At 54.4% G+C, this 14850-nt stretch overlaps 11 protein-coding genes across 11 annotated transcripts; 7 read left to right on the forward strand and 4 right to left on the reverse strand.

Annotated features, from left to right (window-relative positions):
* Positions 1-568: 568 nt before the first annotated feature.
* Positions 569-1186, forward strand: MVES1_000137 (uncharacterized protein; the record flags this gene model as incomplete). The annotated part of the gene is made up of 1 exon (XM_056204999.1): positions 569-1186. One exon carries the CDS (start codon positions 569-571, stop codon positions 1184-1186), a length of 618 nt encoding a protein of 205 aa, XP_056060974.1.
* A 578-nt stretch (positions 1187-1764) lies between these two features.
* TPI1 (triose-phosphate isomerase) lies at positions 1765-2514 on the reverse strand (the record flags this gene model as incomplete). Its single annotated transcript, XM_056205000.1, has 1 exon — positions 1765-2514. One exon carries the CDS (start codon positions 2512-2514, stop codon positions 1765-1767), a length of 750 nt encoding a protein of 249 aa, XP_056060975.1.
* Positions 2515-2652: 138 nt separating this feature from the next.
* Positions 2653-3062, forward strand: PFY1 (profilin, required for normal timing of actin polymerization in response to thermal stress; the record flags this gene model as incomplete). Its single annotated transcript, XM_056205001.1, has 2 exons — positions 2653-2763; positions 2793-3062. 2 exons carry the CDS (start codon positions 2653-2655, stop codon positions 3060-3062), a joined length of 381 nt encoding a protein of 126 aa, XP_056060976.1.
* A 55-nt stretch (positions 3063-3117) lies between these two features.
* On the reverse strand, positions 3118-4173 carry MVES1_000140 (uncharacterized protein; the record flags this gene model as incomplete). The annotated part of the gene is made up of 1 exon (XM_056205002.1): positions 3118-4173. One exon carries the CDS (start codon positions 4171-4173, stop codon positions 3118-3120), a length of 1056 nt encoding a protein of 351 aa, XP_056060977.1.
* A 147-nt stretch (positions 4174-4320) lies between these two features.
* Positions 4321-5947, forward strand: MVES1_000141 (uncharacterized protein; the record flags this gene model as incomplete). Its single annotated transcript, XM_056205003.1, has 2 exons — positions 4321-4370; positions 4399-5947. The coding sequence occupies 2 exons, from the start codon at positions 4321-4323 to the stop codon at positions 5945-5947; spliced, it is 1599 nt and encodes a 532-aa protein (XP_056060978.1).
* A 29-nt stretch (positions 5948-5976) lies between these two features.
* MVES1_000142 (uncharacterized protein) lies at positions 5977-7113 on the reverse strand (the record flags this gene model as incomplete). Its single annotated transcript, XM_056205004.1, has 1 exon — positions 5977-7113. The coding sequence occupies one exon, from the start codon at positions 7111-7113 to the stop codon at positions 5977-5979; it is 1137 nt and encodes a 378-aa protein (XP_056060979.1).
* A 172-nt stretch (positions 7114-7285) lies between these two features.
* On the forward strand, positions 7286-9019 carry ICL2 (isocitrate lyase; the record flags this gene model as incomplete). The annotated part of the gene is made up of 1 exon (XM_056205005.1): positions 7286-9019. One exon carries the CDS (start codon positions 7286-7288, stop codon positions 9017-9019), a length of 1734 nt encoding a protein of 577 aa, XP_056060980.1.
* A 56-nt stretch (positions 9020-9075) lies between these two features.
* PPN1 (endopolyphosphatase) lies at positions 9076-10872 on the forward strand (the record flags this gene model as incomplete). The annotated part of the gene is made up of 1 exon (XM_056205006.1): positions 9076-10872. One exon carries the CDS (start codon positions 9076-9078, stop codon positions 10870-10872), a length of 1797 nt encoding a protein of 598 aa, XP_056060981.1.
* A 464-nt stretch (positions 10873-11336) lies between these two features.
* Positions 11337-11756, reverse strand: MVES1_000145 (uncharacterized protein; the record flags this gene model as incomplete). The annotated part of the gene is made up of 2 exons (XM_056205007.1): positions 11337-11468; positions 11496-11756. 2 exons carry the CDS (start codon positions 11754-11756, stop codon positions 11337-11339), a joined length of 393 nt encoding a protein of 130 aa, XP_056060982.1.
* Positions 11757-12583: 827 nt separating this feature from the next.
* Positions 12584-13629, forward strand: NIT3 (omega-amidase; the record flags this gene model as incomplete). The annotated part of the gene is made up of 3 exons (XM_056205008.1): positions 12584-13064; positions 13092-13211; positions 13238-13629. 3 exons carry the CDS (start codon positions 12584-12586, stop codon positions 13627-13629), a joined length of 993 nt encoding a protein of 330 aa, XP_056060983.1.
* Positions 13630-13687: 58 nt separating this feature from the next.
* On the forward strand, positions 13688-14802 carry ERG20 (dimethylallyltranstransferase; the record flags this gene model as incomplete). Its single annotated transcript, XM_056205009.1, is given in 2 exon segments — positions 13688-14471; positions 14489-14802. 2 exon segments carry the CDS (start codon positions 13688-13690, stop codon positions 14800-14802), a joined length of 1098 nt encoding a protein of 365 aa, XP_056060984.1.
* Between the last annotated feature and the right edge of the window lie 48 nt (positions 14803-14850).

Below are 14850 nucleotides of genomic sequence, written 5' to 3' on the forward strand. Positions count from 1 at the left end.
ACGCCATTCAAACGCCGCGCTTTCCGCCAAGCAGACCACATGCAGCCGATACCCCAATCCTACGATGCATACATACGTGCACCATGTCTGCACATCGGTGGCGTCGCAATGTATTTGCATTTCCCGCGTCAAACAAACCGGTCCTTGTACAGGATCCAACACAAATAAATGTCCGGGGACTTTCCCTACAGCAGAATGCACAAGACACATGAGGCTGCAATGTAATTATAAGCGGTCCTTTGCGCGTCCCCTACGGGACACCAACGCGCTGCGAAGCAGCGCGCGAGGTGCAGAACAGCAAGGCCAGCGCGCGGCGATGACCTATATGTCACGTGATAATGGCGGTAGACGTTCATGCATAGATGCTGCATGCAAGACACGCTTGAACGAGGTGGAGGGTTGATCCGCGGCCGTGCAATGGCTGGATTACGCGGTAGAATCGTTGAACGGCCGTCTACGAGAAGATTAACGCTTTAAGTGTTCACCCTTTATATTCTGTTCTGCTAGAAAGCGGCACACTACCAGTACACCGTCCCTAAACTTCTGGCACACTTGCTACATTTCGAGTATGCACCATCTCTCCAACCTCAAATGCAATGCTACTGGCCTGGCGCCCGAGCACTCCATGGTTTTGCCTGAGCGCGAAGTGACCGATAACGAGCGTCCAATTATGAACATGCTTGACGAGCTGTACACTCAATTTGACGAGCAGCGAACGTCAATCTTTGCGCCGGACGTGATGTATACCATGCCAAATGGCAACGTGATTGTCGGCAGGGCGCAGGTTGTACAGAAGCTACGTGAGCGTGCAGTTATGCACCCTGGTCGTACCGTAAGCCAGCGACTTCTGCAGACACCCGAGTCGCTGCCTGTGTATGCTATGGTTGTCGACCAGGTCGTATCTTGCGAGAATGAAGCGCAACTGACCAGCGGACGGAATCTGCTTGTGCTCAAGCGCCGTGTGCAGGACGGGCTGGTGACAAGTATTACTGAGGAGGAGGGGCACAGGAAGGCTACCGTGCCCCTTGCTGCACGCGCCGGAATGGCTAATGTATTCTGCTCGCCGACCGACAAGATGGTGTCGCCATGCACGTCGAAGCTGAATCTTACCAAAAAGCGGCACTATATGAAGGCTAAGCCAACGAATCTGTTTGCAAGCATGACCAGCACACAGAGCAGTTTCTGAGCCGGACGTTGTGTGAACTATCCATCGGAATTTATAGCTGTCTTTTTGTTGCCCATACTATGGATGCCCCAATGTAAAGTGATTTTTGCTACATATTCAAAGTATGTCATACTTGTCGTAATTCATTTCTGCGTGACCCATCACCCATTTCAATGGGTTGTATTTCAAGAAGATTTTGCTCGCGCTGTCGGTTGCGCTCCAAATCTGCCATGCGCTGCTTCCGCTCAACTTGCCGCGCATCGTCGCGCTGGACGCCTTTGTACATATTCTATTGTTAGTATGACTCTGTAAACTACGCATACTTCGCGTTCCTGGCGCTGCAGGTAGTGGACACCCCATACAATTGTCGTCGTCGTGACAATCGAAGATACAAGCGCAAACTTCGAAGCGCGCGACATGACGACAAGAAGGGAGGCACGAATCCTGACTAAAAAAGCAGCAGCTTTTTGATGGGCTAGCACGGCGCCGGCAATCCGCAGAATGGCAGCAAGCTAGAAGGAAGTCGAATTACATTACCAGAGAGTTCATGGCATAGCACTGTTAATGCGCTGGCCATGCCAATCTACGGTACGCTACATTTAGAGACGCGCGTTGACAATGTCCACAAACTCGGGCTTCAAGCTGGCACCGCCAACAAGGAACCCGTCAATGTCCTTCTGCGCAGCGAGCTCCTTGCAGTTGGCACCGCTGACGGAGCCGCCGTAGATAATACGCACCTTCTCGGCGTCACCCTGACCAATGGCCTTGACGAGCCAGTCACGAATCGCAGCGTGCACTTCTTGAGCCTGCTCTTTGGTCGCAACCTTGCCCGTGCCGATCGCCCAGACGGGCTCGTAGGCAATCACGACCTTGCTCCAGTCCTTGACGCTCTTTGCAGCAGCGTCGAGCTGGCCAATAACGACTTTAATGCTGTCACCCTTCTCGCGCTGCTCAAGACTCTCGCCGATACAGAGGATCACCTTGACATTCTCGTCCAGCGCGGCCTGAACCTTCTTGGCAACCTCATCGTCGGTCTCGTGGAAAAGAGTGCGGCGCTCCGAGTGGCCGATAATCACCCAAGAGATCTGCGCATCCTTGAGCATTGCAGACGAAATCTCGCCAGTAAATGCACCGGACGGCTTAAAGTACGCATCCTGAGCACCAATCTGGATGCGGTTGTTGCCCTTCAAGAGCTCCTGCGCGGGCAAAAGGTACATGTACGGCGGCGCAATGACAACTTCCGAGTTGTCATCAAGGCGAGCGCCCTTGAGGTTGTTTACAAGCTCCTGGTACTTGGAGATGGACCCGTTCATCTTCCAGTTACCGCCAACAAAGAAAGTGCGAGACATGGTGAATGATAGTACTAACGTAGGTTCCGGCTCGCCACGGGTTTTAACGGCGAGTGAGCTGTAGCTTACATAATCACACAGGTGATCGAGCGGGCGCGGTGGGGCCACTGCGACCAGTATTGCAACACGATAGCAGCGATGTCTTGGCAAGGATACGTGGATACGAACCTCGTCGGCACCGGCAAGGTGTCACAGGCAGCAATTATTGGCCTGAAGGGCGGTGTTTGGGCCAGTAGTGCGGGTTTTACTGTATGTGCAACGAGTGTTCTTACCCTCAGATCAGCCCGGAGGAGCAGCAAGCGGCCATCAGCGGGTTTGACGAACCGTCGCCGCTGCAGGCGAACGGGATCCATGTGAATGGAAAAAAGTATCTTGCTCTGCAGGCGAACCCTCGCTCGATTTACGGCAAGGTAGGTGGCGACGGTGTGTGCATGGTAAAGACCAACCAAGCGGTCCTGATCGGTGCGTACCAATCGCCCATATTGCCGGGCGATGCCAACAAGGTGGTCGAGGGTCTTGCAGACTATTTGATTTCCGTGGGCTACTAAGCGCTTCTGTAGAATGAGTCCATGTGCTTGTTATAAATATACACTAGCACCCAATTTACTTGCGGCGCTGGTCGCGCATGGCAAGAATTTGTACAATGCGCGTAAAGATGTTGATAAAGTCGAGCTCCAAACCAATGCTCTCCGAAAGCGGGTCAGGGCGCAGCATACCGGCCTGGACCATCCTCGCGTGCTGCAAAATCTTTTGCGTATCCCAGAGAACAAATGCACCAAAGACCGCAAGTCCACCGTAAAGACAAATAGCCTCGCTAGCAATCAAAGTACGAGTCATTGTTCTGGGCAGGACGAGCGGAGCAAATGCAGTGAGCGCAACAACCGTCACACCAGCAAGCAAAGGCCCGCCAAGGTAAAGGTACTTGTCTTCCTTCGCGGTTGCGCCAACGTAGCACAAACTGCCCATCACACCGGCGGTGTAAAGACCAGCACGGGCAAGCAAGGCAGGGTTGAGGAAGAGCAGCGGGCTAAGCGCAGCGCCCTGACTAATGTTGAACAGAATCCAGCAAGGCACCTTGCCAGGGTGACCCGGCGGAAGTGCCTGTGCGCCCAGCATACTAGCAATGGACGTCACAAGACCGACACCGAGCACAAGCCAAGGATTGGCCAACATGATGCGAGCAGCAAAGCCGGAGCGGTGGAGTAAGTACGCAGTGGCACCCGTAAGCGTGAGACCACCCCCAAGATAAGTAAAGGTAGAGTTTAGGTAGTTGGACTCAATCATGCTAAGCTGGCCGCGCTTGTCGCGATTGAAGAACAGGTTGGCGCCAATGGCGGTACCGACGACGATACCGACGCTCGCCAGCGCACGCGGCCAGCCGCCGCGAGCAGCAAAGCTGTTGGAGTTAAAGCCGGACTTTTCATGAGGAGGAACATCCGTGTAAACAATCTCCTCAGCACCGTGCTGAAACTCGCGGCCATGGCGCTGGAACGGGTTCTGACGGACCGTACGCACCTGCTGCGCAATCGTGGACGGCGCCAGGCTCTTGCAGCCGGGTCTCGCCACCGCGCGAAATGCAATTGTCTTGGAAGACAATTGGCGTGCGATAGCTGACACAGGGTGTGCAACGCGGGTTGTGATTTTTGCGCACGAGAACATGGTATAACGATTGTGGCGGCAGTGTGGCGCGCCGTGCGCAATAGGCCCAAGAGCCACGTGATGCACAAGTGTACAAGATAGACCTTTTAGGCACTTTGTACTTACGCTGCCCGATCGTGCGCCTGCACTGTCCACTGTTCACTGACCATGTCGGGAATCCCGCACGAGGAGCTCCCCATTTTGGAGGCATTGATCAAGTACGTTGTGTGCAGCAACTGACATAAGTATCCGCAATCAGCTTACGGCACTGAAAAAGAACGGGGCGGAATATACCAAGACGCGGGATGTGGAAGCGATTTACAGTGCAGTGATCAAGCAGAGTAAGTACCATCGTATGTTCACCCTAGTCACAAAACTGAACAAGATTCGCGAGGAGCAGCAGGTATCGGATGCTTCACAGGATACGACGGGGACCGAAAGTAATGCGAGCAGCGGAGGGGTTACGAAGAGCACACGAGTAGATACCATGCTGGTCGACGTATTTTACTTGCTCAGTCTCTTTTTCATCACCGTTGGCCGGAGCCGCGAGTGTCCTGCGATGTACAGTCAGATCGGATGCATGAAGCAGTTGTTGGACCATTTTGACGAGTCTGCCGTGTATACAGAAGCGGATTTAAAGCCGTTTGCGTCGCGCATCGACGAACTGCGCGAGATTGTAAAGCACGACGAACGAGAAAATAAGCACCCCCCGCAACTCACAAAGCTGATTATGCGCAAACTGAATGCGTGTCAGCAGGTACTGAGCCAGTTACAGAACCGCTTATCCGTCCTCTCTGTGGAATTGCTTCCGATCCACCAAAAATTGATACACATTCGCCGGCAACTGTTCGCCGCTGCAGCAAAGCCTAAGCCAGCCAAGGCCGATATAAAGCAGCTACTTGAGGAGCTGCGCAAGATTGATGCAAAGCGCGTCGATGGAAAGTTTCTCGGGCCCGGCGGCTCTTCGGTTCCAGAAGGCCAAGAAGTGCTGGCAGGTTTGCTCGAGTCATGCTTTGACTTTAGCAACGATATCTTGGTGCGCAACGGCACCGTATCATCTACGCTATTACCTATTTACGATCGGCTAATTGATACAAAGCAGCAGCTGGAGCACCTCGAGCAGCGGCACAGATGGACTCTGCGCGAAACAGATTTGTGGACATACCACCTCACCCTCAAAGATGTTGACCGGCTCCGTGTCAATGGCAAATTCGTGGACAATGAAGGCAAGCAGCCCGAGGGTCAGCAGCTGCTTTTGTACCTTTTGCGGCGGTGCTACAACTTGATCAACAAGCTCATCTCCTCCTCAGAGCCACTGTCCGAGGAGCTCATGCCCGTCTCAGATAAGCTTTCCACGATATCCAAGTGTCTGAAGGAGCTGAGTAAGTATGGCGGTGCATTTAATTTGCGCGAAATGTACCCCTACCGCCTTGCGCTGCACCAAATTGCCACCGCACGCAAGCCGCTGCTCGACAAGGAAGGAAATCCAACAAACGAGCTATGCTGGTACGCACCGGATGGATCTGTGCCCGAGGGCCAAGGGATCATTCAGGCGCAGTTTGAAGAAGTCGAACAGACGATCGAAGAGTTCCTCAACCGCGAAGAGGAAGATACTGACGAGGACACTGAGACTTGGGAAGGCTCCGTTGCCAGCAGTTGCAATACGACCGATATCGGTACGGCGAGCGAGAGCGAGCTTGTCGTATCCTCGACTATGCTTGGAAGCCGCTCTTCCAGTACAGTAAGCCTGCCGCTGGACGCGGATGTGGCGATCAATTCATTGGCTATTGCATAATCATCTTTTGTACAGCACGTAGAAGAAAACTATATCGGAGCGTGTGCAGCAGGCTGTGAAAGCAGGTACTGCATGTCGGGCACTGCCACCAGCTTTGCGTCGAGCTCGCCAAGGCACATTGCGCGTTGCTGCTGACCATCAAGCAGCATGATTTGCTGTAGAAAGCTCGGGTCGCTGCCGCCGACGACGTCAAATGGGATCCCGCCAAGATGGAGCACCACGCGGCCATCGCGGTACATGTCCAAGCGGCCAATCTGACCCTCCGCAGATGGCGCTTGGGGGGCTGGCTGTGCTGCGGCTGTCGACGCATGTTCGGCAATCTCAATCACGTCATCGTCCGAGTTGGGCGCCTCTTCTACTTCCGGCTTGGTCTCAACAGTGGGCGGAAGCGTACTAAAGGAAGGGAACGTGCTTGGAAACTGAAAAAGAAACAGGTGTCCATCGGATTGACCCGTGCGAATCGAGGAAACAAACCGGCTTGCTAGCTCTTCCTCGCCCTCCTCCCCCTCACTCTCGCTCAGATCCAGTGCCTGTGCAGCGTTCACATCCTGGGTATCGAGCGGGGTGTCGCGCATGTCTACATCCTTCGTAGCTGTCTCTTGCTTGATATGCTCTGCCTCCCGCTTTAGTCGGCGTGGGGGGCGCAAAAGCGTTTGCGGTGCCGCATCGTCCAGCCCCTGCACGTCTTGGATATCAATCGTGACCGGGTCTTCAGCCGTGCCGAGCGGTGCATGCGCAGCATCCAAACCCATATGCACAGTTGCAGGCATGTTCTGCGTACGCGTTGACCGCGCCAAAGGCTTTTCCGTGGGCCCCAGTGCAAATGGCCCCGTCGCTGTCATTTCAATCGGCCCACGCAATTTTGGCCGCACCGCTGGTAAAGGAACGGGCGCCATGCTAGCATCCGACTCGAATATATCTTGCGCTGACGGCTGCAGCGCATCGCTCGGCGTCCTACGCCGCTGCGGGATCACGGGGCGGAATACCATCCGCTGCGATCCGGGGGAAGAAGCTTGTGCGTTTGCGATGCCATTCGCACCGGCGCCCAATCGTGTGGGAACCATGCTTGTCGTGCGACCGGGCTGCTGCAGCGCACCTCTGCGCACACGGCCCAGTGGCTGCGTGTTGGAGTCACGCTGCGCTGCGCCCTCCTGCTGCTGCTCCATGACGCCGCAAAAAAAAAGCGCAGGCCGTGCGACGACAATGCATTACGTAAGCATTGGCGGGTCTGTTCGGCAGGGTGCGGACGGGCTGGCCTCTATCTCGATGGGTGTTGCACTTGCCAGTGTATCGCGCGGGGCTGTACACCGCGTGACCAGGGTTGCAAGCTCTGTTCGTATGAGCAATACTGCAATAAACAAATCTTTTGCCACGAGTAGCAGTGCGCTCGCTGCAAACGATGCGATTCCGCCGACCTCGCTGGTTCCGCCGCCTGCCCCGCTGTCCGTGCAGCCACCGACGCCGGAGCAGGAAAAGGCCATCTTTGATTCAGCAGTAGATGAAGTTGAAAAGTGGCTTGCCAGCCCACGTTGGAAAGGCATCACACGCCCCTACACTGCCAAGGACATTGTCTCGAAGCGTGGCTCGATTTCCGTCGTTCCGCCACCGTCGTCTCTCACGGCTGACAAGCTGTTTGCCACTCTGTCAGATCATTTCAAGGACCGCACGGCTGTGCACACACTTGGTGCGATTGATCCTGTGCAGCAGTCGCAAATGGCGCGCAATCAGGAAGTGGTTTACGTCTCCGGTTGGGCCGCGTCTTCTGTTCTGACCACGGCGAACAACGAAGTTGGCCCCGATCTTGCCGATTATCCGTACACCACCGTTCCGAATCAGGTTCAACGCTTGTTCAAGGCACAGCTTCATCATGACCGTAAACACTGGGACGAGCGCTGCCATATGACTGAGGAGCAGCGCACCAACACGCCTTGGGTCGACTACCTGCGCCCTATCGTCGCTGATGGCGATACGGGCCACGGCGGCCTGAGCAGCGTCTTTCGTCTTGCCAAGCTGTTTGCTGAGGCTGGCGCTGCCGGCGTCCATCTCGAGGATCAGCTGCACGGCGGTAAGAAGTGCGGCCACCAGGCAGGCAAGGTGCTTGTTCCCACTTCGGAGCATGTGAATCGCTTGAACATGACTCGCTTTGCGTGGGATATCATGGGCTCGTCGAACCTCTTGATTGCGCGCACCGACTCCGAGTCGGCCAAGCTCATTTCTAGCACGGTGGACAGCCGCGACCACGAATTTATCAAGGGCGCGTACAACCTGCCCGAAGATATGAAGCCGCTTGCAGACACGCTTGCTGAGAAGGAGGCTCAGGGTATCTCTGGCCCTGCTCTGGATGATGTCGAGAAGCAGTGGAATGAAAATGTAATGCTGCTCACTTTTAACGAGGCCGTCGCGCACCACAATGCATCGAACCCCACCGGCCTGCAAGAGTACGATGGCAGGGTCGAAGGCGGCGTTTCCAACAGGGACGCGCGCAAGATTGCCGAGTCCATCTTTGGCTTGGAGGGTGTACCCCGTTGGGATTGGGATGCGCCGCGCACGCGCGAAGGTTACTACCACTTCAAGGGTGGTATCCAACCCGCGCTGAAGCGTGTCAAGCTGTTTGCCCCCTATGCAGACATGCTCTGGCTAGAGACCAAGATGCCAGATCTGACACAGGCACAGGGCTTTGCTGCTAAGATCCATCAAGACTACCCTGAAAAGTGGCTTGTCTACAATCTCAGTCCCTCCTTCAACTGGAGCGCGCACGGATTCACGGACGAGGATCTGCGCAACTTTGTGTGGGACCTCGCGCGTGCTGGCTTCGTCTTCCAGCTTATCTCTCTTGCCGGCATACACTCCACCGGCGCCATTACCTGCGAGCTCAGTCGCCGTTTCCAAAAGGACGGCATGCTCGCCTATGTGGAGCTTATCCAGCGCAAAGAGAAGGAGCTCGGCACCGATATATTGACTCACCAAAAGTGGAGCGGTGCGAACTATATTGACCGTGTTCTGCAGACCGTCAGCAGCGGTACCAGTGGCACGAGTAGCATGGGCAAGGACAGCACAGAGCATTCGTTCTAAGTAGGTAGCGAGAAGCGCATTGTTTGCACGTGGTTGCGCACGTGCCATAAAGAAGCATGGCTGCATGCCGCCAAGGCAAAGCGGTACGTCCTGTAATGCGGGTACTGGCGTATGCCGCTGTAGTATGGGCAGCAATCTCTGGTGTGTATTGTGAGCAGGTATCATACTTGCTCGAGGAGGTATCGACTCGCGCGGTTGCAGGGCGTTTTGTGCACATTACCGATATGCATCTGGACAAGCACTACCAAGACAATGCCTCCATCGCCTCGTCTTGCCACCGCATTTCGCCCAACGCTGCGCAGCGTGCCGGGCACTGGGGCACGCCGCTGAGCGACTGTGACTCACCGCGCATTTTGGGCAACGCGTCCCTTGCATGGCTGCGCGACAATTGGCGCTCGGAGGAGAACAGAACATTTGATTTTATTTTGTGGACTGGGGACTCGGTGCGGCACGATAATGACAAAGACACGCCACGCACGGTGCAGGAGACAATGGAAGCGGTACGCTTTTCTGCACAGCTGTTGCAGCACTACTTCCCTGGCATCCCCATCGTGCCTAATTTGGGAAACAACGACGTGTTCAAGCACAATATCATGCTTCCTGGCCACTCCAAGGAATTGGATGCATTCTTGGACGCTTGGCGGGATTTAATTCCGCACGACATGGTTGATTCTTTCCGCAAGGGCGGCTACTTTGCCACGGAAGTAATTCCTAACACACTCGGCGTCATTAGCCTCAATACCCTCTACTTTTACGACACGAACAGTGCCGTCGCTGGCTGTCCGCGCCGCGTATCTGGTGCTCTGGAGGAAGAGGCAGATATAGGCACTGTGCAGCTCGAATGGCTTATGGATCAGCTATTGCGCTTCCGCCAGCGGAATATGCAAGTGCACATTATTGGACATGTGCCTCCCACGTTTGGCAAATACTTCCCGCGCTGCTTCGACGCCTATACAGAGCTTGTGATCCAGTTCCAGGACACCATCGTCGGTCAACATTTTGGGCACATGAATATGGATATGTTTTTCGTGCAGAAATCGAAACATGCGCTCAAAGAGGAAAAACGCGGCGTACGGAACGTACCAAAGGGGATTGAGAGTGATTTAAAGTACGAGTACGGGTCGCTTCCTACACCGGCGCAGACAAATGAGTCGTTGTATTCTGTCTTCTATGTATCTGGCAGTATCATCCCCACGTACCTGCCCAGCATGCGTGTGTGGACGTACAATACAACGCAGCCGCACCGTTACACTGACACCATGCGCGAACAGGTCCAAACGGAGGCCACGAGGATCTCAACAGCTCAGTCTGAACGCAAATACACACGTCCCGACCGTGAAACGCATTCCAAGCACGACCATGAGCAGCCGCGGTTTGTGTCGGACAACGCGCCGTCGCGCACAAATATGTACTTGACCTTACTTGGCTACAGCGAATGGACCGCTAATTTGGACGCTGCGAACCAAAAGTACGATCGCATGCTTCAAAGGCAGGGAAAAGCGGCGGCGGACGCGCTATCTTTGGTATTTGATCTTGCGTACACTACCTATCATCCCACCACTCTGTGGCACGACTACATGCCTGGCCCAAACCAAGCATTGCAAACGCCCGTGCCGAAGCACCTGCTTGATGCTGTATTGAAAAAGCGTAAGGTACCGAACCCTATCGAATGCAATAGGCACGGCTCTGATTGCAAGTCTGTGCGTGCATTGCGCGATTTGAGCGACTATGCTTTGGCAGACATGACGCTCGGGTCGCTCATGCAATTTGCACGCCGCTTGGTAGCTAATTCTTGGCTGTGGAACCGGTACGTCCACCGCATGTACGCAGGTATTCCTTGGGCATTCGTGTAACTATGTAAATTATACAATCATGTCGGTCGTGTACCTGGGCGACCGAACCGGGAAAAAGGGTACAGAATCCAATTCACTTTTGCCGTGACAAGGCCCAGCGGCACGGGCCCAAATTCGCGGCTATCGCGGCTTTGTGCTCCGAGCTGTGGGTGACCACCTACGGGTGTGAGAGCGCTTGCGTCGCCTTCGATCCATGCATGATTGTCAGGAATCCGAATCGTGAGCCACGCGCCAGACCCGCGTTCCTCGATTTCCGTGGCGACGGCGCGGAGCGCATTTTGATACTGATTGGTGTATGATAGTGACGTGACACTAGACGATCCAATATCGGACAATGCAGGTGCAATCCCTGTACCGCACGGTACCCAGAGTCGGACCACATCGCCGCCCAGCGCAAGAATGCGCTTCGTGATCAGTTTAGTAGGGTCGTTCGGTGAACTTTTGTGAGAGGACGCATGCACATACTATAAGGTTACAATATCACCGCGGTGGTAGTTGCGCATCGCAGTAATCAGGCGGTTTAGCAAAACGATATCCGAAGAAGGGAGCCTGCTTGGGTATATATCCTGCGTAGGATCGATAGGGTTAAACGTGGGCTGGTGTAAGTTCGTGCAATCACATACACTCATGCTAGATCCATTGACGCTCGCTATGCTCACAACGTTCCCGGTAATAAACAGTGCTACAGGGACCCAAGCGAGGATGAGTATAAGCTTTGCACCGAGCGTGTGCGTCTCAGGCGCTTCTTCCTGCGCTGCTTTTGGTGCGCTCGCAATACTCCGTACGTGAATCAATGAAAAAGAGACATGTATAGGATACGCAGTGCAGAAAGGCACACGCGCCATGCGCCGAAGCGGCGTCAATGCTGCGCGGAAGAGCGCCATGAGGACGAAGGCCGGAAGGAAGCGAATCAAGAAGCACGCCTCCACTTACGATCGTCGAAACGACCTCGCGGAATCGCACAGCATACCGTGTGTTCCTATTGATTGCGGTAAGCGCATTCTACTAGTTTTTTGGATTATTCCACCGTGCACAAAGTCCATGCATCTCCATCTCCTTAAGCACGGGCCGCGAAAGCTGTACACGCTTGGTACTCGGATTTTTAAAGAGATCATCAACCATCTTACTGCCGCGACGCATCATGTACTCGACTGTGGTGAAATCACGCACAGATATGCCCCCACCCATGTTTGGATGTCGGAAAAAATAGCGCAGGTACAATAAAAAGTCGTGCCGCGCCGCCTACGTGATTAGCTGACATGCCGGCTGCGCGCCCAACGTACCTCGGGCTTTGTGCGAATACAGCGCAGGCCATTACGGTACAAAGACAGAACAGCCCGCTGACTTTGCGAAAAACGTTTCATTCGGCACTACAGAAGCACGGAATGACAAGCGTCGCTCCTGAAATGTGTCCAGGCAAGCCTTGGCCACGTGTAACCACGGGTGATCCCGCTTGCACGCACCGTATAATGGCTCCTGGTACTTGGTCTAGTTCACAAGATAGAGGAGAAAGTGCGAAAAGTGCAAATGCAGCCCTTTTTCCCACAATAAGTGAACAGAAAATGAGTGAGGAAAAAAGGCGCGGGGACTGGCTATGACACATGGCCACGTGGCATGGCTGGACCGTGCCCTCCCAGCAGCTTTCAACTGCAGGCCTTTCGTGAGAACACTATAGTGTACTGTACGCTAACTGACAACCCATCATTCAACAATGAGCACTTCACCCCAACTTATCATGAAATCTACACGCCTTGCAGTGGTCCAGCTTGGGCGTATAGGCGCAGACAAGCAGCACAATTTGGCGCACGCACGAAACGAAGTGCTCCGCGCCACCCGCGAGGGCCCGCTCCGTGGCGCCGACATGGTCATCCTCCCAGAGTGCTTCAACTCGCCGTACGGTGTCGATCACTTTGAACATTACGCGGAATCTCTTTCGGGCTTGTACGACGCACTAAAAACGCGCGGCGGCACAGCTGTGGCGGAAGGTGGCGCGCGTGCTTGGCCTATTGATAACAAGGACGAAGAGCACCCGGTAACGCTCACACCAAATGTGCTGGAAAGGAGCGAGAGTTTGCGTATGCTGAGTGATGTTGCGAAAGAGGCTGGCATTGTGCTGGTCGGTGGCAGCATCCCCGAGCGTGACGACAAGACGGGATGTCTTTTCAACACGAGCGTTGTGTTTGACAAGCAAGGTATGTATTCACACTTGCTGACACTAGGTCGTGCGATTGGAATTCACCGAAAACTACACCTGTTCAACATTGACATCCCCGGCAAGATGACATTCCAAGAGAGTAAGACGCTTGCGGCTGGTGACGCAATTACTCTATTCGATTGCGGTACGTTTGCGTGCAACTAATATCAGAATACGGACGGTTTGGCCTCGGAATTTGCTACGATATGCGTTTTCCCGAGCCTGCACTTATCTCTGCGCGACTCGGCGCATGTGCGATGCTCTACCCGGCGGCATTCAACACCACGACGGGACCTGTTGCATGGGAGCTTTTGCTTCGCTCGCGCGCTCTGGACAACCAGCTCTACACGGTTGGCTGCTCGCCCGCACGGCCCACCGAGGGCTACCCTGCATGGGGCCACAGTACCGTGGTTAACCCGCTCGGCACGGTTATTGAGACCTGCGACGAGAAAGAAACGATCATCTGGGCAGAACTTGACCCTGCGTGCGCGCAAGACGTGCGCAAAACCGTGCCGGTCTCGTCCCAGCGTCGCTTTGACGTGTACGGCGACATTGCCAAGTAACAGTGTCAGTCACGTGCGTTGAACTTCATGGCGACGCTGACTCCATAGAGACGCCATTATGGTCGCTGCAGAACTTAAGGTAGTGAAGCGCCAGCGCTTCGAAAGTGTGTTTGATCTTATTGTCGATGATCTTGTCAACTTTATGAGGGAGAATGGCATGCCGCAAGACGCCGTCGAGTGGTACCGCCGCAGCCTAGAGTACAACACCCCCGGCGGGAAACTCAACCGTGGTCTTTCCGTGGTCGACACGGCAGAGATCTTGCTGTGCACCAATGACCAAGGCGACAAGATGCGCGAACTGAGCGATGAAGAGTACAATGATGCAGCGATTTTGGGCTGGTGTGTGGAGCTGCTCCAGGCATACTTCCTTGTCGCTGACGACATGATGGATGCGTCAATTACGCGCCGCGGCCACCCTTGCTGGTATCGTTTGTCGGGTGTCGGTAACATTGCCATTAACGACTCGTTCATGCTCGACGGCGCTATTTATTTTCTACTCAAAAAGTATTTCCGCACGAAGCCGTTCTACGTGCACCTTTTGGAATTGTTCCACGACACGACATTCCAAACCGAGCTCGGCCAGCTGATCGATTTGATTACTGCGCCGGAGGATGCCGTGGATTTGAACAAGTTCAGCTTGGACAAGCACCATTTGATTGTGGTGTACAAGACTGCATTTTACTCGTTCTACCTGCCCGTCGCTCTCGCCATGGCAATGTGCGGCATCAAGGACGAAAGTGCGTACAAGTACGCACTTGACATTCTTATCCCATTGGGCGAGTATTTCCAGGTACAGGATGACTACTTGGACGCGTATGGTGCGCCGGAAGTGATCGGCAAGAGTATGTATGGCGTGCAGAGCTCACTACAGTCGGTACGGATATTCGCGACAACAAATGCTCTTGGAATATCAATGTTGCACTTGCGAATTCTACGCAGGAGCAGCGCAAGGTGCTCGACGAAAACTACGGTCAGAAAGACGACACGTGCGAGGCGCGGGTCAAGGACGTGTTCAATGCGTCGAACGTCAATATCCAGGGAAAATTTGCTGCCTACGAGAAAGAAAGCTACGACCGCATCCACGGACTGATCAATGCGTTGCCTGAAAATGCTGGCTTGAAGCGCGCCGTATTTGTGTCCTTCTTTGAAAAGGTGTACAAGCGCACCAAGTAACATTGTGAAGACATTTAGAGTCCTTAGTCAGCCGAATGTGCCTAATGT

This window comes from Malassezia vespertilionis, chromosome 1 (genome assembly GCF_029542925.1).
Source record: "Malassezia vespertilionis chromosome 1, complete sequence".
NCBI lineage: Eukaryota > Fungi > Basidiomycota > Malasseziomycetes > Malasseziales > Malasseziaceae > Malassezia > Malassezia vespertilionis.